At 40.3% G+C, this 25,734-nt stretch overlaps 3 protein-coding genes across 3 annotated transcripts; 2 read left to right on the top strand and 1 right to left on the bottom strand.

Moving 5' to 3' along the window:
* The first annotated feature begins 62 nt into the window (after positions 1 to 62).
* On the top strand, positions 63 to 8,579 carry LOC5503459 (DNA helicase B-like). Its single transcript, XM_032371826.2, has 4 exons — positions 63 to 1,218; positions 4,016 to 4,584; positions 5,085 to 6,446; positions 6,713 to 8,579. Exons 1-4 carry the CDS (start codon positions 651 to 653, stop codon positions 8,102 to 8,104), a joined length of 3,891 nt encoding a protein of 1,296 aa, XP_032227717.2. The 5' UTR covers positions 63 to 650; the 3' UTR covers positions 8,105 to 8,579.
* A 12,049-nt stretch (positions 8,580 to 20,628) lies between these two features.
* On the top strand, positions 20,629 to 21,695 carry LOC5503458 (histamine H3 receptor). Its single transcript, XM_048722076.1, has 2 exons — positions 20,629 to 21,071; positions 21,339 to 21,695. The coding sequence occupies exons 1-2, from the start codon at positions 20,629 to 20,631 to the stop codon at positions 21,553 to 21,555; spliced, it is 660 nt and encodes a 219-aa protein (XP_048578033.1). The 3' UTR covers positions 21,556 to 21,695.
* An 874-nt stretch (positions 21,696 to 22,569) lies between these two features.
* LOC5503456 (matrilin-3) lies at positions 22,570 to 25,500 on the bottom strand. The gene is made up of 4 exons (XM_001624482.3): positions 25,213 to 25,500; positions 24,077 to 24,366; positions 23,259 to 23,514; positions 22,570 to 22,744 (listed from the first exon to the last, which is right to left on the bottom strand). Exons 1-4 carry the CDS (start codon positions 25,400 to 25,402, stop codon positions 22,740 to 22,742), a joined length of 741 nt encoding a protein of 246 aa, XP_001624532.3. The 5' UTR covers positions 25,403 to 25,500; the 3' UTR covers positions 22,570 to 22,739.
* Positions 25,501 to 25,734: the final 234 nt, after the last annotated feature.

Below are 25,734 nucleotides of genomic sequence, written 5' to 3'. Positions count from 1 at the left end.
GCGGTTTGCAAATTCGCGCGCGCTTCGGTTTTTGAAAGCAAAATAGCAACGACAAAAAGAAAATTATTCAGCGAAAAATGTCACCCCTGAATCCGTAGAGGGAAGGGAGCAAGGAACGTCACTTTCTTTCTTCTCTTCCCTTGATGTCCTGCGCGCGTCGTTAACCCTTCCCTTGAGGCTTTGCAGACTCCGAAAACCATGTGAGACGACCAGGAACGAGTCAGCTTTTTTCGCCTTTTTTCATCTCCATGTCTTATAGTTCAAACTATTGTCTATAATTGGCCAATCAGATCTCAGGGTTCTGCAGTCCGAGATTGTGATTGGTTACCAAAGTGTTTTACAGCTGATATGGGCTTCCTGTGCGTGTACCCAGATCCCCAAACACTAACGGTCAAAACAATGGAGTCACGAAACGAGAATTCGACTCTAACAGCATCTGTTTCTAAGATCTTATTGCGATTTCGCCTAATCAAAGACCTTAATTGAAGAAGAGACGTGATCTCCATTACTACAAGATGCGAAGGTAGCTCCAACAACCCATAACACAATGACAACGTCTTGAAAATGTGCGAGTTTTGTTTATAAACTCCGTCTGGAAAGTATTGAGCACTACACTGAAAACATCTAGTAATATCACGATTTGCTGCGTGATGCCGTTAGTTTGGGGATACTTCGTTCCTCCCGGGGAATCGGAAGAAGCCGAAGAAAATTTAGAGTCTGATTACGAGTCAGAGGACAGTGATGATGATGACTACGAAAACCACGACTCAAGCGAGCTATCTGCACTCGCAAACGGATTATGTCAGTCTTATTCGGCTTCAACGCCGAGATCAGCAATTATCAATGTCCAGTTGATTAATAAGCGTACTGGAAGAATGGAAAGTAAGACGAAAATCAAGGGGAGGTTTGATAAAGCATTTCTCAGCCCGGCATGGTTGATGAATATAAAAGTTAAATCAACTCAAGGTCGACTGTTGCACGCCGAGGGGACCCCGAAGTACCGAGCTCGTACCGACAGAGGTGTAGACAGAAGTGTTGTTCTGCTTTTTCTTAAAAGTTGCGATGTTCATGAGCAACATTGTGAAGACTTTGTGAAGTTTGTGGAGTTGCGTGGACTGGAATTCTCACTTGAAAAGCTTGTACCTACTGTGGAGGTTTATAAGGAGTGTGGAAATGCAGATATTGCCTACCAGATTATCACTTCTCTAAAATACAGGGGTAAGCCTGTGTTCAGACCCGGTGTTATGTCATGTTTACACTACTACCCAGCCACTCCAGAGCTTTCTTTTTTTTTTTTTTTTGCTTCTCTGTACAGGACCCGAAATGATCCCAGGACCCAAAACAATCCCAGGACCCGAAATGATCATTAATAGTACCCCAACTGATCCTGGGACCCGAAACAATACCAAGGAGTCCCCATTAAGGGTTTACAGTGACTCTATTTCTAAAAAACAAATACAATACAATACTATTTATTACATTGCCCCAGCGGTAAACCCATAAACAGAATAATTGCTACTGAAAGGAATACAACATAAACATAGCACAGCCTTGCTCAAAACAACCAAACTTTTTACCTTCCATCACACTCTAAACATTTGTAGTTCCGACACATGACTCTGACACTATAAATCTCGTTTCCGGTAAACATCACCCCTAAAAATCTATATTCATTTGACAACCAAACCTGTATTTCACCACGAAATCCATGTTCATGCGAGCGAATTCTTACTGACACATTTTAGTCAGTCGGTTTGGCCAAGAAGATGGACTGACAAAACCACACTGAGTAATGCACTCGAACAACGCTTTTACTACCGTTGCAAAATATTAAAGAGATGTGGCTTTTGTTGAAAGCAATATTATGTGAGTTTTGAATTTCCTCATGTAGTCGGCCGTACAACCCTGCATGATCTCATGATAGGTCTTTCATTCACCAATACAAACAAACATGTAAAAAAATATAACCTTAATACATTTTGCTTCCTGCGAAAAGCAGCATGTCTTATCTTTGGAGACTTTCTTTTATGTCTTGTTATGTATAAATAATTTATTCACGCCTGGTTCTTCAAATTACTATCACGAGAATTGTTATTAAGACCCCAATTTCTGACTCAACCACTGTATTTCCTGCGCAGTCGTATATAAAACTCTTAATACTACTATGGTTTTAGTTGATGTAAATTTCCTTATAGTAACACAAATAATGCTAAAATGTTTCATATGTTTTTAAAACTGAAAGCCAATCCTTCCACATTTCTTTTGTTTGTCCATTACTGCAATTCGTTGGGATTCATTTCAGGGACTTCTGGGGGTCGTTTCGGGTCCCGGGATCAGTTCAGGTACTTTTGGGGATCGTTTCGGGTCCTGTACATCTCTCTTTTGCTTAGAAAATACTGTACTTATTGACGATCACCACTATCAATAACAGGAAATTTACTAATATAAATAATTTCTTAATCACTATCAATTGGTATTGGCCAATCTATGACTTATTGAAAGTTATATATTGAGTATCCATAGCATAACACATTGATTAGTATCTCTCTAGATTGGTTGAATACAAAAAGCCCAAATAGTCGTGTTTGTGAACCAGTTTTTGGTTTTTGGTGTATTGTTATTCTCTAGATTGATTGATATAATTATCCTCATTGACATTGTTATTGATTTTGATTGATAACCAATTGGTTTTGCTACTGTGTGCATACAAAAGTCTCAAACTGCAAACATTTTTCTGGCAATCAAAGGTGTTGGTGCAACACACAGGACATATTTTAAAAAGGTGCCTTTAACTTTGTGCTTTTTACTTAAGTTTTATTCAATCTTACCTCAGTAAATAGGTTGTTTAACCCTTTCAGGCATAAGTTTCCAGAACTGACAAATGACCCCCTGTCCTGAATTAATTAACCTCACACAACTCAAGTTATAGTCACCTTCAAACATTGCTTTATTGTAAGGAAACGACTGATTATTGTAGCTAACAATATAGAAATTGCTTACTCCCCATATAATAAGTATTCTTTTAAGCCTAAAATGGGGTCAAACAAGCTTGGTTTAAGAGAATTACAAAGCAATGAAAATCATGTTTTTGAATTTCCCGCCACTAATCCACCTATTGTACAGTCTTTGTCAAAGATTGTTTTTATATTGAGGGAATAGCAAATTATTTTTTGTGCTGGCAGAATGTTTGTAAAACTATATATGTGTGTTTGACTGATCAAAGCGTGTTTGATAATCAGCCATCTGTTAGTCAACACATTAGCAGATAGCCTGCCTTTAGGCTTTGATAGCTTTTTCTGCACACACAAAAAAAACGAAAAACATGGAGTTTGCATATCACTGCCACATCAGTGCTGTGCAAGGGGAGGGGTAGAAAAGAACTCTGCTCCCCTCCCCCTGTGGCTGTGATATGCTTATTCATGTTTTTGCTAATCTAGGGTTGTTCTGTCCCTCTCATAAATTCATATTTAGGTAATTGCCTGCCAAAATGAGATTTTTTTTCCTTTAAGTTTTATTGTGTTTTTAGAACCTACTCACGATAAAGTCCTATTGATTTTTTATGTACAATATTTTAAAAAATGTATGCATGAAGGGGAAAGCTTTCTCCAAGTTATACCACAGGCAGCCCAATGCTACTGTCTGTGGTTTATAAAGGAATGTATGGTAAAAATTATATGTTAGCAAAAAAGTAATTTATCTTGAGAAAATAAAGCTATGGACCTTGTGTTTGATAGGAAAGGCTATTTTTATATACTGCAAAGCACACAATCCGTAGAAAGCTTCAAACTTGCTTTGCTGACATTCTATCAGCAAAATGAAAACAAAGGAAGACTCAAACACAAGATTACAAGGTCTGTTAGCTTTATTTTTTCAAGATAAATTATTTTTTTGCTAACATATAATTTTCCTCATACATTTCTTTATTTAAATGAAGGTTAAAACAACTGACAGTACCCTTGGGCTGCCTGTGGTTAAACACAGAGATCTTACTTAACATCTGTCAATCATTGTGTAGCCCAAGGCAAGGCTCTTCAGACACCAATTATCACCAGATATATACACCAGCTGCTACCAAAACGAGCTGCCAAACTTCTAGATTCCCTCCCTCTCAAAACCCTTCAAAAACTTGACAAGTCTATCCTGCATGAACCCTGGATTTTTGGCTACAGGAAAATCCTGTACAACAGGTACAAGATCCTTGGCTGCGAGGCCAAGCTTTCATCTCTCCTGGACAGTAAGATCCTAAGGACTGCTGATCCTGCTATGGTCGATGCATTGTTCATTTACTATGCCATTTCAAAGGAAACCTATAGCAAAGGTCACACTTATGTGTTGTCGAACAAGCTTAAGTGTACAAGGAATTATAGGCGGATATGGGCTCCAAGTAATCGTGATATCCTACACTGGGATGCAGCTATGGATTTTCTGATTCAAGAGAAGATCCTTGGCAAGGAGGTTATTGAAGGTGTTGGAGAAATTGTCTATTTGACAAAGCTGAGGTTCTACGAGAAGACAATAGCAAGGTGCATTACTGAGCTCATGGCAAAAGACCCATGGATTCTAACCACCAAACTATCTCACAAGGTATATAAATCGCAAGCATCTCTTTGTGTTGTCAAAACTAGATTCTCATAACGATTTAACTAATAACAAAAGAAATCACTTTGTTATGATCAACAGCACCTATGTTTCGGCTGTGCACAAAAGCCTTACTGAGGAAGGCCGTGACCTAATTTTATGAACATTATCTAATTTAACCAGGTTTCCTTTGACACATATAGGTAGTGGTTTGTGCAGTTTATTCGAACATTACAAAAAAAAAACCTCCTGTTTTATAAGTTTTGTTATCAAACTTTCACGTATTTGCACATATGACTGCGACACGAGTATGAAGTAATGTCCAAACCATAAGTAGCTAATTATGGTTTCTTCTTAACGTCTACCATTTACTTTTAATCTATACTTTCCATTTTAAGCCATTATAGTGTCAAATCGAACTGATTTTTGGGGAGCGAATTTAGCATTTGTTGTGTAAATCACAACTAACAGTGCTCTGTTAGCAAAATGTCCTTAAAATGTTTCAGGATTTCCGTGACGATGCAGATCAGCTCCGAGCTGCACACCTCATTGCCAACATGCCAGTGGTGGTGTTATCAGGCAAGGGAGGCTGCGGAAAAACATACGTAGTCAGCAAAGTCCTCTCAGAGGCAAATAGTCACATTAGTCCAAACAGCAACCAAGAGGACAGGCCAGCCATGAACCTAACCCCTCCAAGTAGCACCATCGACACCCCTCAGAGTAGCACCATCCACACCCCTCAGAGTAGCACCATCCACACCCCTCAGAGTAGCACCAACCCTACCCCTCAGAGTAGCACCAGCCCTACCCCTCAGAGTAGCACCATCCACACCCCTCAGAGTAGCACCAGCCCTACCCCTCAAAGGAGTGCAGCACAGAATAATGGAGGGGCTGGAGAAAGTGCTGGAGAAAGTGTCGAGGGAAGTAGGGGGAATGCAGATAATAAAACGAAGCCTGAGCTAAGTATAGGGCCTGTTTTACTAACAGCCCCAACTGGACGGGCCGCTTCCATATTAGGGGAACGCACAGGACTCCCATCGTTCACCATGCATCACGTGATCTATAGCTACTTCAGGTTCAAATCTTCTGGGACGCCACCTTGGAAGTTTGCCTCCGTGAAGATGCTTGTTTGTGATGAGTGTAGTTTGGTCTCAGTGCGAATATTCTCAGACTTGATTCGTACTCTCATGGAGGGAGCACATCTGCAACAGCTTGTCCTTTTAGGCGATGTCAACCAGTTGCCTTCTATTGAACCGGGAAACTTTCTCAGTGATGTCTTCGAGTCGTTGAGCCCTTACGGCTTGAGCGTGACTTTGAGAATAAACCACAGATCCGAGTCAGAGGCAATCGTCCAAAATGCGCAAAGGATTTCCGAGAGACAGGAGCCGATTTTCTGCGAAAAATTCGCTTCAGTTCCTTTCCGAGGAGACGCGAACCAAGATGTTTCCGTCTCACAAGCTGTAAGGGGTCTCCTCTCGCGAAATGTCTTCAAACAGAACAACTCACAGTTCATTGCGTTTCGCCGTCGCGATTGTGAGTCCATTAATGAACTATGCTGTCAACATTATAACAAGCACCCGACGAGAGATCACAAAGGAAAGCTAGACTTCCAAGTAGGGGATAAGATTTGTATTGGGAAAAACACGGACTGTTTTGATGTTACAGATCCGAAAATGCCGCTGTCAGTGCGCTTGAGTAACGGGGATATATTTATCATCAAGGAAGACGTTACTGCGGAGGACAAAGCGAAGAGGAAGAACAGGTGCTTGCTGTTGGATGATGGAGTGCGCATGATCACTGTGAATTTCAAGGAGCTGGTCAAGGCGAAGATGAAGCATGCATGGGCGCGAACCATTCACACTTACCAGGTACAAGGCTTGTGTTGCGCTTATGAAGTTGTAGATTTTAAGGTCCTGTATCTTTTGAAAGCTTATCGAGAAGTAGGAGTACCCTTGTCCCAGTTTAGGTGTTGCAATCAGGGCTCTTTTCCCAATCTTTTCCCCCCGATTTATAGCTCCCCTTCCCCCTATATGCTAAATCTCAGAATAAGATATGGTGCACTATTTATCATGAGGCAAACGATTAAGTTTGGGGTATGTTAACGATGACTAAAATATCAATACGTTACCTGTAGGGTTCAGAGACAAACACAATAGCCTACGTGGTGGGAGGCTCTCGTTACGAGACATGGCAGCATGTCTACACAGCGGTCACTCGCGGAAGATCATGCGTGTACGTCATTCACGACCCTAATGCTCTCTCAAACGCCGTCCGAAGTGAGCCAATCAAGAGGCAGACGAGGCTTGCGGAGTTTCTTAAGACGATGATTGCTCAGAACAGGGAGCGACTTAGGGCCCTGGGCGCTGGTGGGATTTCTGTGGTAACCCCAGCGGCGTCTCCAATGTATTCGGCTGGGGACGAATTTGACAATAGTGAAGATGACGAGATTCTGTGGCAGGCCTCCCAGCAAATAGAAAATGCTACCGAAAGTGGGAGTTTCAAAGTGAACTGTTCCTCTTCCGGAAGTGAGTTTACAAATGGTGCCCTCAGCTTTAATGGACTATTATTTGAAACAAATGGAATGGTTAACGCCAGTGTCGCGCCAGGAGCTTCTAAGAATGACTTTCCGAGAAAGGTCGAATCCGATGATTGTTCAGATGACTTGAGTGATATTTTCGGGGATGACAGTCTGGATGATACGGATCTGGTAAAGAATCTAGACGAGATAGAAGAACAACTACCCCAAGCACATCCGAGCAATTCAAACCCCGTGGATACCTCCCAAGGTAGCAATGCCCCCAAGGAGGGATCCCCTGGGGATGCCATGGAAGTTGGTTTCGTGATTAGTCGGCGAAATCTAAGGCAGAGAGCGTCTGAAATTTACCCGCCTCGTTCGATATCGTCTGCCGACAAGCGACACGAAAAGCTCAATTCTGCGTGCGATGGTAACCCAGTTTCGAGCTCCTTGTCCTCCGGGCAGACCAGCGGTCTCTACTCATCACTACCAGGGACTCTTCGCGAATTTAGCGATGTTAATGCTTCTACATACGGGAATTCGACGTCCTCGACGCCTGGTCGAGGCTACCGACGTAACCTAGCCTCTACATCGGTATCGCTATTTTCTTCGCCTGGCAAGAGATTTAGCAGCTCAGCATCATCAACATACGGGAAGAGGCTCGTCGCTTTTGCCTCTTCACCAGAACGAGGTTCAAGTGTTTTGAATAGTCCCCCTTTGTCCATGTCCTTCTTGGGACAGTTCTTAACACCAGTAAAGAACAATTCTCCCTGCACAACGCCACATCGAAGCTCAGCGAGTTTCAGCCCGAACCGAGTCTCCACACCGAAACGAGGTTCTCCGACATCCCGTAATACTCCTAGTAGAGGACTTAGAACTCCGGTCACGACTGCTATGTTCAGCGGTCGCTGCAGCGCATGTGCCTCACCTATTCGTGCTGGACATGACAAGATCTCCAAACGCACCAACGGTCAAGGGGTCTGGGTCCACTTGGAGTGTGTCGACAAGTGATGATGTGATTTCGTGAAAGAAAATAGCTTTTTTAAAGTTTTGATAAATTTGGCTGTTTTGGGGAAATTTATCAAAATTGTTGAATTTGGGTCTTTTATTCATAAAGTGACGTCGTTTAACCTTGGTCAAGCCCTACAACCTTGATGTTTAGCTTTATCGCTGAACGATAAAGTATCCGATCATACGAAAGAAGTCTCGGAAAGAGCGTTTCATGCTAGACATGGGGTCTTCGAATGGACGTTGTCGCGTGTCTGCCTACGTTGCGTCTTGTTATGTTGCAGTTGTATCAGTATGTGTGCAGATAGAAGATAGATTTTGTTCTTTGCTTTGTTTTTGTTCTTTAGCTAGGTAGAGTTAAAGTTCACATTTCAATTGTTTTGAAACACTGCTATGACGCAGAAAGGATAGAGAAAATGTTAGGTTTTGAATAAAAATATGCATTGTTACTCATATGAGTAAAAATCTTTGACACAAAGATTTTTTTTGGAGGGGGGGTGGGGAGGGAGTTGGCTCGGTAAGGAACTAAAGTATGCAAATACTATCAACCCCGAAGAGTTCATAAGTGCTTGCCAAGCCTCGCGTCCTATATTGAATTTACATTTTATAATTATCGTTATACTATACTGGCCTCAACCTGGGATAATCTGGCAAATCTGTGTATACCGCAATATTCAAACACAGGTAGAAAGAGTCGTACACGATACGCCGTTACATTGTATGTCGTTATAGAATTTGTTGACGCTCCTCGATGAACTTGTTGAGCGTCTCATTTACTCGAGACTACTTTTTCAACAAAGTAACCAATACTTTTACAAGGCCGAAGTTTATTATTATTATTATTGTTATTATTATTATGGGGGGGGAAGTCTTGAGTTTTAGTCGCCTTGGGAGAGGGTCACCATTTTTGTGCTTTAGATGGGTTAAGGATCTAAATCCCCCCCACCACCACCACCACCCACAATAAATTACTATGTTCCCTTATATTGTGATGGCCTCAAACGTTATGTTCACAATATCCCTTACTAACATGCTACTTTTTGATTTTGATATAGTCAATTCATACTAAAATTCCACCAAAAATATAGAACACCTGTTTTATTTGTGACGAATTTAAATACAAATGTTTTTCGAATTAACGGTTTTTTCGTCGGTTTTCCAAAATATCGTTCTATCGAGTGTTTCGATATATCGACATAATTTTTCGGTCCCTTTCCCTTCTGCGGCCATATCGATTTATCGAGGTTTTACTGTTGTCTAAACCCCTTATATAATCGTACGTTTTTTTTTTGTAGCACTTATACTGTAAATCTACAGTTTTTGTAGCACTTATACTGTAAATCTACAGTATAAAAAGGTAATAATGTTTCTACTTGCATATTACTCTCTCTTTAAAAATGATTTAACAGTGCCCAGTATTTTATAAATTTAACCGTAATATATCATATCATTAATTTAATGTAAACCAAATTTACCCAGCACCGGCTTCCTTTTTATGATGTCTTATTATATTATAAGGCATTCATTGAGGTGAAGCTCGTAGAGAATGTAGGTTTTACACTCGGTGAAGTAGCACTTGTTGATGCATTTGTTGCCATCCCAAAGATCAACATGTCCCGTTGCCCTGACGAAGTTGCAATTCTAAAAGAAGATTATTCCTTTTTTGTCCTAGGAGAAATTAAAAACAAATAAGAAATGAGCACTCATAATTTTTGGTTAAAGTCTAACTGACTAAAAGTGCACCCTTAAATGTTCATGACTCTTTTCTTATTAAGGTAATTCCCTTGAATTGCACTGCGCACCTCTTCTGCGCATAGTGGCGCGCGCTGTTTGTTCGAATTTTTAGGGTGCGCGCGCCACAGTTGTACAAGAAAACAAAGCAAAAGGCAAGCGTTTCTTACTTAAAATCGCTTTGACAGAAAAACGTCGGTTACCCCCAGTTTTTATTTGCTCAAATAGTGAAATATATACAGAAAAATGATATAAGAAAAAAAAAGTTGGGTTGTAGAAGTTTGTTTATTTTCTCTTAAAAGCCGTAAAAATACTTCAAAATGGAGCTTTTTACCGTATAAATAGTGGCGAAAACAGTGTCTTTTAGTGCGATCTCTTGAATGTGATTTGTTTTGAATGTTAGCTACTAGGAGATCGGATTTTGGTAGCTCGACAAACAGAACTTAATTTTCTAAAGACTATAGGCACTCTTTTTGAAAACTAAAAGTTGGGATTTTTCCTCGCGCGATCAGTAAAAACGTGCCAACTCTATGCCCCCTTTTTTTCAATTACATTTTTTGAAAGCCCTTAACTTCAATATTGTTTATGCCAAGCTTAAAAAAAATATTGATTGTAAAACTATTTCAAGGGAATTACCTTAAGTACCCAATTGCAATCTTGTGCCTACTTTTCTCTCCATTTCTCTACAAACTCTGAGTCGTATGTCTTTTTACAAAAGTTAACGCTTTTATTTGGCCCCCAGTGAACTTTGAGGAAAAAAGTTTCGCGCATGCTCAAAATATTTTTTTCTTTGGAATGCTGTTAGTTTTCGGTTATCATGGCGTCATCAGGGGCGGATCTAGCTTTTGGCTAAAACCTCCCCCTAGATCCGCTACTGCTCATCCCTCGTTGAACGACAGGCGACTTGACCCAGTAAATTCATACAAGCGATACCACTCGTTTTAAAATCGCTTATGCCGCGACACGTTTAGTTAAGTACCATGTCTAATGTACACAGTAACGCCTTTCTCAGCACAAAAATGTTCCAGATTTGAGGCCCGAACAAGGGCCTCTCTTCGTGCTTAACGTTCAAACACCCTAAACCACAGTATAACATATATGCCCCAATAGAATTGATAGTGTCCTAGGAAACTCTCCTAATGTGGAAAAGCTGTTATTTAAAGCTGTTATTATTTGTTTGAGGTTCTATTTTCAGCCTGATTTTCTCACAATGTTGCTCAAAAGTACCCAAGAGTGAATGGATTAAGGACAATTAAACATAGCACACAGCGGCTCTACGATATTGGGTGGGGACATTCTCGAATAAACCTAGCTGATATTTTGTCCAAACCAGTTGTTTTGTTTTTGAAAAGGACAAAAAAGGGTGACAAATATGTTCTCCTTTTTCCTACATTAGGCATACTCTTATAAAGAACCCGCCCTTACCCATACAGATATATTCGTTTATTTATCCCTATCTAATCTTGAAAGCCACCTTATTTGCTCCGACAACTCCCTTCATTCCAAGCTTGTCCAAGTACAACTTCATGGTATTCTGGCGAATTATGTACTTTTTATTTTCGAAGTCGCCAATAGCCCGATGTGCCGTCTCACCAGACCAGCCCAAGACTCCTTTCTGTGCAAGGTCGAAAGAATGGCCTGAGAAAAAAAAAAGAAGAAAAAAAAAATTGGAGGTCAAATGGTTCTTAGCGAGAACATAGTGTGGAGGCGAGAATTAGGTTTGAAAAATCCGAGCATGCAACGAGCACATTTAATTACACCTGGCGAGTGTCAATAGATGTATAAGCTATTTCAATGTTGCATTGTTTCCTGTCCTATATATGACTGTAAGCTTTTATTTCAATGGTCTCCCCTGAAGATACCAAAAAGTCTCTTTAAAAAACGTCTCCATCATTTGAATGTATGACTTTTTCTGCAACTACAAAATACACAATATTTTCCCGTGTTGCTGTTGTAGAGATAGATCTCAAGTCCTGCCAGATCCACCATCTCTTTCTCGCTATTAGACATTGCCACGGAAGGGTAGTTTGTTCTGAGCGACTCGAACGACGGGATAGCTTGACGTGTAGGTAAATAGTGTTAGTCTTTGCGTTTTTCATAAACGCACTTAGTTATGAGCGTATGGAATTTAAACCTAACCCAGACTACTATTCAGACCATAGTCAAGATTACTCAGACGGTTACCATGGCAACCAGATTTTTTGTAGCAGAAAATACTTTTCATACTTTGTCTTTTAATCTACCTTTTTATACTACTTTTCTACTTTTTTTATATGAGCGCCTCTTGGTTTTGTAAGGACTAGCTCCACAACGACGTTTAGGGAATGAGTAGGTAGATTAATTAATGAAACAATTACTAATTTACTAGATAATCTTTTTAAACCCTATTCAGACTGAGGGTCGCTCTTTAAGCCCCCCCCCCCCCCCCCCCTCTCCTGGAAAATTGCTATAACTTCTGAACCATAGCAGCTAAGAGGCCCAACCTTGATGACTTGTCCTAAAATCTATCTGCGGATGTTTTGATGACATTGCATGTTGAGGAGACGTTCCTTGTTACCATGGCAACCGTTTTTTGCACATATAAGTTTCCCAAAAACTAAAAAGTAGTGAATTTTTCATATTTTTGTCCTGTTTCTCAGACTTAAATGCCTCTTTTGACTTTATAAGTTTGTTTAGGTGACAAGTTTCACAACAGCGCTAGAAATATTTTTACCTTGGATATTCGGAGAGAGGGGTGGTTAAAATTTGCTCTCTTAAAGCTATTGTTAAAAATGGCGGAATTTCTTACAAAAAAAATTGATTATAAACGTTTTTTTATGGCCTTCTTTCATTGCAAAGCCGTAAAAAGGTTCATTCTGGCATATCTAAATGATGCAAGGTGATGTCAACCTGATATCTGATAATTTAGACAATATTTGAAAGAATAGCTAAAAATCGTATTTATGACGTCATTGTGACGTTAGGCATACTCTTAATAGTCATAATTGATTCGACCACACCCAAAATATGGCGTGACGATTCTTTGCATAATGGCGATCATTGTCTGTAGGTCATAGCCTAAGTTGTTCATGAAATACGGAGGGGGGCCCTTTTATCCCCCCCCCCCCCTGTCACAGACAGCTCAAAAAGGCCCAGTCTGGGCCTATATTTCTGTATTACACATTACTTTAAGCATTGTTATTTTTATCCCGACATTTTTTCGCTAAAATTCTTGTTTTTACAGCGTTAAAATACCAAAAAAAGTCCATAAAGGAAGTGGACCGAAATATCGCGGGAAATCTTACCAAGTAGTTTAAAATGAATTAGTGTATTTCGGATATAAATGATACAAATATGCCCTATTAAACTTTGTTTCCAAACATATTGGTACGTAAAAAACGTTTCAAGCCTTTACCTTTCATTCGATATAGATAATTCGCAAAATGTTTTCCCACACCATTTAAGCAATCAGCCGATGCTCCACGTAAGTGTTGTAAAGGCGTGCTTGTCACTCAAACATTCGCCATAGAACTGAATACCATGCATGTTACAAAAGCCTTTATCGTATGCCTTCTTTGCACATGCTTGTATCAAATCGGGGAATTGGGGGTGTTTTTTTGCAGGGAATCAACGGGCGATAGTTCAGATAGAGGTTCCGGAGAGCACGGTTGGGCGTATCCTTGAAACACCCGACTTGCGTTAAAGTAACTAAAATAACAACACAACACACATATTAAAACACATATTAAAATCAATCTTCCCGCCTGTAAACTATCGCCGGGCGATATTTAGCTTTTTTTTCTAGGCAATTTTCTTTATCTTACCTTTTTTACCACCAATGTCAACCTGTATGTCAACCTGCATAATAAACAAAAAAACGTTTGGATCTATCAGCAGAGAAATCAACACAGTCAAGGGCGTTGGGAACACAGTTTGATAATAAACCACGAAATTCCATCTAATTAATTTGGCTTAAGGTGCCTTGTTTGCGACGCGCTCTCCGTGTTTGATTAAAAACCCCCTCAAGTTACGTTGCGTAATCCCAGCTACTACACCGTGGCGCGCGAACTGTCCCCGACGCGCTAGCGGAAACGTACCGTAAATGACCTAAAAGCGCCCCCTATCTAAAGAATGCCTCTGATCTAATGAACGCACCCCCTAAGCTTACAAGTTTGTAATAAACGCCCCTCTCTAATAAACGCCCCCTTCTATTAAACGTCCCTCCTGCTCCCTTCCCTGCCAGCTTAAAAACAAACGACATAGTGATTCCGGAAATATAAATGGTAATTTAATTGCCTTCTTGCTTAATCAACACTGGTAAGTGAGTGGTGTCTTGTTTTATTTCAAGTTCAGGGTACCGCTCTCTAACGTTCCTGATCTCATTGCTTAGGATGTCAGCAATTTTCTTTCGTTTTGTCCTCGCAGTTTAGCATCCAGGAATAACAAAGCCAACTACTAGTTTCCGTTTACCGCATACTTGCACCGTTAAATCATTGCATTCGTCCTACGGTAAACGCTTGCTACGCATGCTATAATTTAAAGTGATCCTGGCTGAGACTAGAACTGCACTTGAATGGATTTGTTATATTTTCATAGTTTGTAAAGAACGCCCTTTTATATTAAACGGCTCCTATCTAATGAAAGATCCCCCTCGGAACATCGAAATTTAATAAACGCCCCGGGCGTTTATTAGGTCATTTACAGTACCCGACTAATAAAAGTAAAAGTAGGAAATGGTACCTAGTCGATGACATGATGCTCGTGCTACTAGCAGAATAGAAACTAGGCTTGAAACGGACATCGTATTTCACACTCTATATACGCCGTACAGAGCAAATTGTTTTTTCATGTGTACGGCCAAACATTTCCTAATATTGTGTTACGGTTTACTGGTCTAGGTAAGCATTAGATATAAAGGCACTGACGTACCGTTTGTCGCCGGTAAAAAAACAAAGAGTGAGAAGTACAGAAGCGATGATTGCTACCAGGAGCAGTTTTGAGGCTATGTTGTCGTGTTGAATGCTAGTTCTGTTGACTCGATTAAACGGATGGATCTCTTTAAATAGGATATATTGGTGATTCATAAAATTGATTTTACTTTTTTGGTTTTCGCAACGTACTTACCTCGTCTTCCATGTTCTAATTTGAATTAGAATTAAAATTAATTTTACCTATCAGAATAAGACTTCAAATCCCTCACTTACCGCAATCCTCGACAAATTACCAGCTATAACAAAAAGGCATTAATAGAATTCATTGAAAATTCTTAATTTTAAATATATAAACATTCTTCCCGACATAAAGAAACCTTTTTTATTTTACCAGGATTTATTTTGACAAAAATAATTGTTAGTTGTCAATTATGTAGCCTTTCACCTATTCAAATAGAATGTTTCAGGTGTTTAGAAGACCAATGGAAAATGTTGAAGCAGACACAATAAACAGCACTTGTTTTAATGATACATTTCAACCTTAGAAAACGAAAGATTACTCATTGTGATGGCTAGGTGGAAAAAATCTTTTAACGCATCATAACGTTGTAATACCGCAATATTATTCTTTTATATTCGCCCATCTGTTTTACCTGTGAAGTATACGACGGTTTATGTAAAAAGAAACTACAATGATAATGAATACCTTTATTTTAAGCGGCCCAAAGTGCAGTAACATTAGTTTCTCGATCACTGTATGATTTTATACCTCTTCTAGTCATGGTCCCGATTTAGTTTCATTATATATATATATATATATATATATATATATATATATATATATATATATTTTTATTTAAATCGAAGCACCTTTTTTGATAATTTTGCCAAAATAAAGGGATACGCATGGATCATAAGAGAGAAAGCTTCTTGGCAATCTTTTTGTTATAAATACCACCTCAAAGCCCAAAACGACTGTATAAGAGAGAGCAAACAGAAGGATGGAATTCAAACCTGGAAAAGGAAATAAAGTATTTTTTTTAACACTTAGACCCCGCTTGTTCCCATATTCTCGTCTATATGCTGTTAGCGTTTAAGCCAGGGTGACATTTATTGCTATTATCCCATTTGTGCCACAATCACGGACACCCCTTAAAACAATTTACGTTTTTAGTGGATAAAAAATAAAAAAAAAGGCAAGGGGGGGTTACTGCCTTGCTTTCCATTTTTCTGAATAACTAGAGAAAAGCGAATAAAGTAAGAACAAATGTTTTCTACTGTATGTGCACTCTTTGAAAGTCATTTGTGTCGCGGTCAGTCGAGCGGGACTGCTGGACGATGTTTGCACAGTATCTTCCCAAGAGACCATGACATGACCTTTTGATCTTCCTTATTGCCATATGGCCTTTTGATCTTCCTTATAAGCCATATGCTGGTGTTTTTCTTATTCAGATAACATTTCAATTTCACTTGGCTGCACATGCTCGAGGATCCAGCGTACTTTGCGGCTTTGGGCCGAAGCGCCCGCAAAGTACGCTGGATCCTCGTAGATACGCTACTGAAAAAAAAGCGGGACATAGGCAAATGTGGACTTTTACCACTAGTTTTATAGCTTCTAGAATTACAAAAAAAACGTAATTGACAAAGCTGTTTTAAAGCTTTAAAAAGCTTTACAGCTAGGCCAGAGATTCGTATCCTTTTGCAATAATGTAATAGGAACCAGGGACACGCCCGCGTATGGGTCAATTATAAGGTTACTTGGTCTACTTAACGGTTACAGCTATAACAACGGTCATAGCTATAACAATACACCAAAAGTCGGGCATCATTTCTTGGCTATATTTCATCATCACGAAAGCAGGCAAGAGCACCAGCGTGTTCAAACAAAATCTCTCCTTTGGGATGTGTTTTTTCCTGTTTCAATTGGATATTATTCAATAATTAAAGCTCTATAAATTTATATAGTATTTTTTAAAGTGCGTTTCCCTTTGTCTTGAAAATGTGGAGGCGGAAGGAGTAGACACAAATGGATAACAAGCACTTGTACTTATTACGTTTTTGCACTTAAACAAGAAGAATTATTCATTATAGTGGCTGAGTGGAGAAAGAAATGCTCTATAGCAATCATTGAATAAAATTGACGTTTCCATCTATCAATCGATCGATATTCGCTCAAGCAATACTAGCCGCCCATAGTAAAAGAAATTAGGAAAGATATTAATACGATCCCTTAGTCTGGTTAATGGCTTTCCTGGTGATGAGGAAACAGCCACCCTGCAAAATGTTTTTTTTTTACATTAAATGTTTTTTTTTCTAAATAGGGTCCCTAATTCAAATAAAGCGATATAACGCCTTTCCTTGGCCTTTTTAAGACCCTTACGCTGGTCAGACGCGTTCCCAGGATTGGCCGAGGGGGGAGGGGTGCGCAGTCATTGGTATCATATGGAAAAAGCCTAGTATTTTGGAGATTCCTAAAAATGACCCAATTTTGACCGAAGAGGAGGGGGGGGGGGGGGCGCAGTCATATGGAAAAAGCATAGTATTTTCATAAGTATTTTCAGTCATATGGTTCATAACTTGGCCAAACGATAAAGATTCCTGATTTTTTCTCGACTTTCCAAACGTAACAGTCTCGCAATCCTTGAGCGAAAAGTTAGAGTACGTACGTACGACATTTCCTGGTTCATAATTTGGCCAAACGATAAAGATTCCTGATTTTTTTCCCGACTTTCCAAACGTAACAGTCTCGCAATCCTTGAGCGAAAAGTTAAGAGTACGTACGTACGACATTTCCTGGTTCATAACTTGGCCAAACGATAAAGATTCCTGATTTTTTCCCGACTTTCCAAACGTAACAGTCTCGCAATCCTTGAGCGAAAAGTTAGAGTACGTACGTACGACATTTCCTGGTTCATAACTTGGCCAAACGATAAGGATTCCTGATTTTTTCCCGACTTCCCAAACGTAAAGTCTCGCAATCCTTGAGCGAAAAGTTAGAGTACGTACGTACGACATTTCCTGGTTCATAACTTGGCCAAACGATAAAGATTCCTGATTTTTTCCCGACTTTCCAAACGTAACAGTCTCGCACTTGAGCGAAAAGTTAGAGTACGTACGTACGACATTTCCTGGTTCATAACTTGGCCAAACGATAAAGATTCCTGATTTTTTCACGACTTTCCAAACGTAACAGTCTCGCAATCCTTGAGCGAAAAGTTAGAGTACGTACGTACGATATTTCCTGGTTCATAACTTGGCCAAACGATACAGATTCCTGATTGTTTCCCGACTTTTAAAACGTAACAGTCTTGCAATCCTTGAGCGAAAAGTTAGAGTACGTACGTACGACATTTCCTGGTTCATAACTTGGCCAAACGATAAAGATTCCTGATTGTTTCCCGACTTTCCAAACGTAACAGTCTCGCAATCCTTGAGCGAAAAGTTAGAGTACGTACGTACGACATTTCCTGGCTCATAACTTGGCCAAACGATAAAGATTCCTGATTTTTTCCCACTTTCCAAACGTAACAGTCTCGCAATCCTTGAGCGAAAAGTTAAAGTACGCACGTACGACATTTCCTGGCTCATAACGTGGCCAAACGATAAAGATTCCTGATTTTTTCCCGACTTTCCAAACGTAACAGTCTCGGAATCCTTAAGCGAAAAGTTAGAGTACGTACGTAGGACATTATTTCCATCTTTCCATTTATTCCCAAGTTTACAGGGTGTATCAAAAGTTCGTGCACTCTTTTAGTTACTTGAAAAACAAGTTTAACAAAACAGCAGCGGGACAAGCATTACATCATGATAAAAATACTTTATTATAGTCTGTCGGTATATAAAAAATCAATATCAAGATGCAGCTACTTGTTCTTTATTACACTTTCTATGCGCTTTGGCATAGAGTGAGGAAGTGCCTTGCATCTGATACATTTCGCCAAGCGGAAGGAATGGATATTATAGCCCTAAATACTATACATTTTCCCTTGAAACAGGTACTTTGAACACTTGTCTGAAAAATGAAAGTCTTCCTATTATTTATTGTATGTACATGGCATAATATGATGCTGTGTTTCCTCTCTTAGAACACACCTCGTAAAGCCTCTAGTTTGTATCAGCAAACAAGTAAAACCCGTTACCGTCCCCCAGCCAAGTGATCATAGTCAGCACATCAAGGAGACAGAAAAATAAACCACTGAATAAAATAACTGTTACAATTAACTGAGGGGGGGGGGGGGGGGGGGGGGGGGCGATAACGTTTATTGAAATAGGTGTATGCGATAAGCTCTCGATAGTGTAAAAATGCTTATCCACATATACCAGGCCCGTACCCAGGGGGGATGCAGGGGGCCGAAAGTCCACTTTTGGTTCTCAATAGACGTGCTATTTGTAGTTTGTAAACAACAATCAAAATCATAAGCAAGATCACTCTGGTGTGTAGCCAAATTCGACAATAAACGTCCCGTAGAGACACTGCAAAGGCATAAAAAAATCCCTTTTTGTTTTTTCGGAGGTGGTTAGATTTTTATCAGAGAACTCCCTCCCCCCCTCTCTCTCCCCCAGTCCCCCCCCCCCCCCCCCCAAGAAAAATCCTGGGTACGGGCCTGTATACCATCTGTCAATTTGGTAGCTAAGGCTTTTAAAATGTTTTATATCATCCACGATTGGATACTCAATTATGTAATTTAAGTCAAAATGACATCAAGCGAACGTGCTTTCTGCTCTATAGAGAGCATAAATAAGATATCTTATGCTCTCTTAATATTTGCATAAAATCAACTTCCCTTTTAACAGGCGATTATTTTTTCTAAAGTTGTAGATACTCCAAGGAAACTATAAATGGGCTTGACACTCCGGCCACTTCCATTTAGTATATTAAAGAACACTGTAAGGTAGGTTCTTTTTTAAATGCCAGATATCTCATCGTTAAATAACTTCTGGAGTAACTTAAGAATACCCACAACAATTTAATATTTTTATATTTTTTACAGACAGCCTCACGCGGGTAATTGTTTTTAAAAATTTTGTTCAAATTAAAACCTGTTTGGCCTTTTAAAAGCGTGCGATCGATCTGATCTCGAGCTAATATAATAACAAATGCTTCTAGGTTGCACGTGCAAATTAAATTTGGGGGTTTGTTAAAAAATCTAAAAACTGTAGTTGCAAATTGCACCATTTTGCGTATATAAGGTCAGTCTTGTATGACATAGTGGACCATCGAATCGATTTCTTGAAAATATCAGAAATATCGAGTGTCAACTTACTCTTTGTAAAATACAAATAAGTGGACGAGTATTCTGAAAGGTTTAAACATAGTTATGACCGAATTAGAAAAGCATTAATTAAATCATGAGATGGTAATAATCTATTTGTAAGGTCAAAACTCTAGCTATGCGTCAATTATTACGAATTACGTCATTTTTTTATTACAAAGAGCGTTGGTACACATCCTTAGAACAAAAAGACTATAAGACCGGGCTATTTGTGACAAGATTAAAAACTACAATGTAAACAATTCACAGCACAAAAAAGCTCTCAAAAAAATTTCCTCGCGACGATAAAATTTGTAAACAAAAAGCCAGCTTAGAATGTAGAGACCAAAATTACTGCCTATTTTTCTAGCAATATTTGAAAATTTGTTTTGTTTCTCCTCATCCGTTTTTTTTTTGTATTCTGGGATTATTTATCGAAGCGAAAGTTTGATAATACCAAACTTCTAACGGCCTCTCTCTACAAATTTATCAGCAATATCGCGTTCTCACACACTTAATAGTTCTAAACAATGATTACTTTTTATTCAGATTGGCATCGAAAGAATTAACATAGCTGGCTTCCTCAACAAGCATGAACAATACAACATCGTCTCCACCGATTTATGAATTGGTCATGGCCCCACTTTGGCTCAGTGCCTTCGCTCTTCTCGATGTCCTTATCGTCATTGGCAACATGTTGACCATCCTCACATTTATCCACAGTCCCCACCTCCGCAGGCGCAGCATGTATCTCATAATCAACCTTGCCGTTGCAGATCTTCTGATTGGTCTAATCCCACTGCCAATCTTCTTTTCTGGTTTCTACTATGGGTTTATCGTAAAATTAGGAATTCCACGGCTTCTTGCTTTACTCCATACTCCTCTTGACAGCTGGTTAGGGCTTGTTTCAATATTTAACCTGGTATTGATTTCCATTGAGCGCCTGCTCGCTATGGTTTTTCCGCTGAGGAATCGCAGGATAAGTGGCCGTGTCTATCGCTACATCATATCTGTGAGCTGGCTTTTGCCAGGAATTATCGTAGGGCTACACAGCTGGGTTATGTTCCATGGATATAGGTACGTTTCAGCAGATGCATTCAAATACCTAAGTTTAGCCTCGACTTTCGTACTCTTAGTAATGCTATTAACCGTCTTTAGTAGCTACACAGCGATGGTAATAACGTTCAAAAGGCAATCTTATCATACTCATCAAATGGGAAATCTAAACCAAGTGACTCAAAGAAAACAAGTTCAGGAGCAGCGACTGACGTGGACTCTTTTTCTCGTTACAGCCGCTTCACTGATTACATGGCTACCGTTTCTTGTGATTAATCAACTATATAGATTTACTTCACTAAACATTTCAATCGAATTAGCAGAATTCACAGTCTTGTTACACTACTTAAATTCGGTTATAAATCCAATATTTTATGTTGGTAGGATTTCTGAATTCAAGAGATCACTCATCAAGTTGCTATGCAAACGATGTCGCAATGATGACGTCAGAGATCTTTATATCTCAACAAACAAGACTTCACAGCAAGTCAACTCACGGCTGTAGTATAAACCATAATTAGGGAAGTGCTTCCCTGCCATAATCAAGGAAGATATAGCACCCAGAAACAAACAATCATGAAGACTTTTTCCATTTCAATCTTAGCATGTCCTACCAAAAAACGAATACTAGCACGGGCGCTAAGATAAAACCAGTCTCTTAACAACATCATTTGAACATTTTAATTTCAATCAGTTATTCATGCGCATCTATTGAACTACTGATATCCTCTTAAACCGAGCCGATTTACACTTTTCTCACCTTTAAAATGATCTCAACTTACCTTCCGACCTTTGAATAACGACGCTCATAATTCCTTTAAACCGCCATAAATCCGTTATTCACCTCCAATTCAATGCGCTGTATGCGTAGTGACCCGTGCCGAAGTTAATCACTTTATAATAACATAGTTTAGAGACCGGGACTACCCTGGGACCTGTGATACGAGAAACGTTATGGACATGGGCTCCAGGAGAGGCCACAGTTAGACCAATAGACCATTTAAATGTTCGACCGCTTAAAACACGTTCAATACAGTTACACCCTCTGCTTTCTTTGGGAATTGCCGTAGCTGACAAAAAGGATGCAGCCCTGCTAAAGGGTGATACCTTTGTGAAAAAAGTGCAAAGTTTGCAAGTGCCATCATGGAACTTAATAGAAACTCTATAAGCAGACATTTAAAATATTTCCACACGATTTCTGACATTAAAGGGCTTTTTCTTGATCCTTTTGTTGAAATCGGCTACTAACGGGCGCAATTTTCATTAATCCTTTATCTAATATTTGTGGGGTTAAGTGTTGCGTTATTACGGCCCTAATACAGTAGAAAATTAGTTCTATGTAAGACGTATTGCGCTTTCTGCCGGTTTTCTTTGTATTTCGCCTGTTCAATCAAGCATCAGATTCGAATTTGGCGCGCTGAGCCGCTTCACGTGACACAGTAAACGGCCGCACATTCTGCAGTGTCGACCGGCAGCATGTAAGAGGCCACTTCAGAACACAATGGAACCATTCTAGTTATAAAGTTCAAATTGTCCTTTATTAATCGCGTTAATTATACATGATCGAGTTTCCTTATCTATTATATATTAGCACAGCTATTTTTGTCTGACCCAACGTTAACTCGCTGTAATCTTGTCAAGGACGCAGGCCCCCATCCCAAATGTCCTGATTGCCCTTTGTCTGATGTTTTAATCTGAAACAAGATAAGATGACAGTTTTGCCATGATAATTTCTAAAGCTAATAAAACCTTCATGAAAAATGAGGACCCTTCTAAAATGTTTTCAAATTTATCTTCTATTCACCGGATCCAAAAAGTAGGGGTTTTTCTCTAGTCTACTCCAGTGGCTGGTGTGGCCGGGGGTGTCGGGATTCCTGTGGAGACCAATAAATCTGTCCTCCCCCTTCCCCCATAGTTGTTGGTCGAATTTTATACCCTAAGAAATAGCAGAATCAGGAATAGCAGTGGCCCGAAATTTTATACCCTTACAAATAGTGCGATCACCACCCTCTACTTTTCTTTTTTTAGTCCCCCACCCCGTCCGTTGGCTCGAATATTAAAAACCCACATCTTTTCAGTATATTGGCGTACAGGCGTATAAAAATCTCCGTGAGCTCCATTACTATCCCCTCCCCCTGCCTCGTAAATTCACTTCCGAAATTCTCAGTCCCCATGTGGACTGTTTTTGCCGTATTTGACTAGATTTACCTGTGCAGATTTGATTCTCCAGGCCCCCTGTGATATTGCTCACTTCATCAAAGTCCACGCTGAAAACGTGGTCTTTATCTGGGTCTGTGGCGATTTCCTCCAGTTCGGCAATATCAGGAGAGCCAACGCCCACAGCGAATACCTCGACCCCATAATCCCTCACGGCCTGAGCGGGCTTCTTCACGAGGTCACTAGCATGGCCATCCGTAAGTACAATAAGCACATTCTTCACGTTTTTACGTGCCTTCTTAAACACCTAGGGAAGAATTGAATCAAACATAGCCCAAGTGTGTCAGCACGGCATCATCCGGGTATAAACCCTTCTGATGAAATAGATCCGCTTCCCGAAATGGCACAAGCATATTTCGTTTTCTTGTTTCTGGACTTGACTTTTGACTAAAAGCTTGCGTCAGGATGGGTCATTTTTAGGGCGCGTTTTTTTTTCCTATCATTCTGGAATGGGAATGGTTGGTAGAAAAATGTTCAGAATGGCATTACAGTCATTCTGCTACAGGTAGCAGAATGGGTGGAATGGCCTTTATTACATTTCGGAATGGGGACGCGGGATAAACGAACGCGCGCTTTTTCTATTCTAATCATTGTCATTCCTAAATCACGAGTAAAAAACGCCCCCTTATAAACCCTTATTAGAATTATAACTGAGAAGCGCTTGAAACGAGTTATAAGAGCACAATGATACATATAGAGTTTTATTATCGCGAAAATCTCTATTCATTTGGTGCTACGCGCGGTACGGCGGTCGGGTGAGAAAACAAATTATAATAAGAGCTATACAAATGCTATGTACTGTTAGTTACCTCTTCTAGCGTGAACTTCAAAGCTTTTCCTGTGTGCGTGGTTTTACCGTGGTAGGGCATATTGTCCACGGCTGTCTTAATCTCGTTGATATCGTTGTATTTTCCAAAGTTAAATATCAGTTCGGGTTCTTCCGAGTAAACCACAGTCGCAACTTGTGTATTGGTTGCGGATACCGGAAAAGATTCTGCCATCTTTTTAACGAATTCTCTGAAACGGCCAAATCTTGCGTTGTTGATGCTTCCTGAACCATCGACCACAAATGCAAGGTTTAACTTCTTCGTAGTGCAAGCTTAAATACAAGAAAAAATATACATTAATAACGGTATCAACAGGGGTGACTGAAGGGGAGGGGCAGGGGGGCTGCGCCCCCCCCACACTTTTCTGAGCGGATGTTTCTATATATATAAACGTTTTTTTCAAACCAACCTTTCAAGCGGTACATGTGCAACCGACAACAAATTTGTTGAACAGTTTAAAATCCCGCGTGCATAAAAACCTAGGTTATCCCCCATGTTCTTATAAATAGCGCTTAAGAAATTGAAACCACCACCCACCCCTCCCCTGAAAACAATACCCCCCCACCCCAACTGTCGCCCCCCCCCCCCCCCCCCCCCCCCCCCCCCCCCCCCCCCCCCCCCCCCCCCCCCCCCCCCCCCCCCCCCCCCCCCCCCCCCCCCCCCCCCCCCCCCCCCCCCCCACACACACACACACTTATGGGACCGCTCCGCTGCCCCTGATCAATGAATGAAACTAGTGATTATAAAAAAAAAATGCCGCGATTCTGTGTGTTTTTCTTATTCTGGGTAACTGCTAATTTATTCTGTAATCATTATATTCTGTATTATGTAATCCACAGCACATTATTAATAAATGTATATGACGCGCGCTACTGTGGCCACCTTTGAAAGTTTTAATGAGTGAGACAATAAGGATGATGCTACTGTCTAGACTCCTTTACAGCCGTCCGCGTTTGTCAGTCTTGAAAGCCCTCAAATCCCCCACGAAACCAGCTACTGTCTAGTTGGTTTGAGAAACTGCCCACGTGAGTTTTTGAGTGACAAGTTCAAGTCAAAACAACAACAGAAATTACCACACCCATCATGATAGCGTGCTTTGTATATTAAATGAACCTTACGGATCATTGAGTAGACGTAATTCGACCAGTGCTCCCCCACACCATGAATGCAGTTGGATGCCAACCCGTGGATGTTGTATCTGGATGGGTCCACGTCCCCCCAACACTCCCCATAGAACTGAACACCGAACAAGCGCGGGATGTGCTGTAAGAACGCCCGCCGTGCGCACGCCTTCACGACGTAAGTCATGTCAGGCCATCTGCGCCATATTATACGACCGCGGTGGTTGTGGTATGGGATGCGGAGTGCGCGGTCGTGCGTGTCTCTGTAGCAGCCGACTTTTCTGAGATGGACTAAATGTGATAAAAGAAAATATATGAGAAATGATAGTCGAGTCTAGACGAACGATGACGATTGTCCCACCAGGTCCGTTCCTGAAAGCAGACACCAAAAAGCGTAATTATTTTTCTTTTGGGGGAGACGCTAGAGGTATTCATAGGTGATGAAGGTTAAGCTCGGGAACCCAGGGCGTCGAGGGCAGCGCAACGAGGTGCGAAAACGAGGCCAAACATCCCTCCACC

This window comes from Nematostella vectensis, chromosome 14, assembly GCF_932526225.1.
Source record: "Nematostella vectensis chromosome 14, jaNemVect1.1, whole genome shotgun sequence".
Lineage (NCBI taxonomy): Eukaryota > Metazoa > Cnidaria > Anthozoa > Actiniaria > Edwardsiidae > Nematostella > Nematostella vectensis.
Note: the sequence above shows the minus strand (reverse complement) of the source record. Positions and strands in the feature narration are given on the sequence as shown.

Excerpts from the sequence above, each read along its gene's own strand:
- LOC5503459 (XM_032371826.2), top strand. The coding sequence starts at position 651 with ATGCCGTTAGTTTGGGGATACTTCGTTCCTCCCGGGGAATCGGAAGAA. Across the intron at positions 1,219-4,015 it reads CACTTCTCTAAAATACAGGG|CCCAAGGCAAGGCTCTTCAG; the intron begins GTAAGCCTGTGT and ends ATCATTGTGTAG. Across the intron at positions 6,447-6,712 it reads GAACCATTCACACTTACCAG|GGTTCAGAGACAAACACAAT; the intron begins GTACAAGGCTTG and ends CGTTACCTGTAG.
- LOC5503458 (XM_048722076.1), top strand. The coding sequence starts at position 20,629 with ATGGCCCCACTTTGGCTCAGTGCCTTCGCTCTTCTCGATGTCCTTATC. Across the intron at positions 21,072-21,338 it reads GTTATGTTCCATGGATATAG|ATTTACTTCACTAAACATTT; the intron begins GTACGTTTCAGC and ends TCAACTATATAG.
- LOC5503456 (XM_001624482.3), bottom strand. The coding sequence starts at position 25,402 with ATGACTTACGTCGTGAAGGCGTGCGCACGGCGGGCGTTCTTACAGCAC. Across the intron at positions 24,367-25,212 it reads TTACGTCTACTCAATGATCC|CTTGCACTACGAAGAAGTTA; the intron begins GTAAGGTTCATT and ends CTTGTATTTAAG. Across the intron at positions 23,515-24,076 it reads TGAAGTTCACGCTAGAAGAG|GTGTTTAAGAAGGCACGTAA; the intron begins GTAACTAACAGT and ends ATTCTTCCCTAG.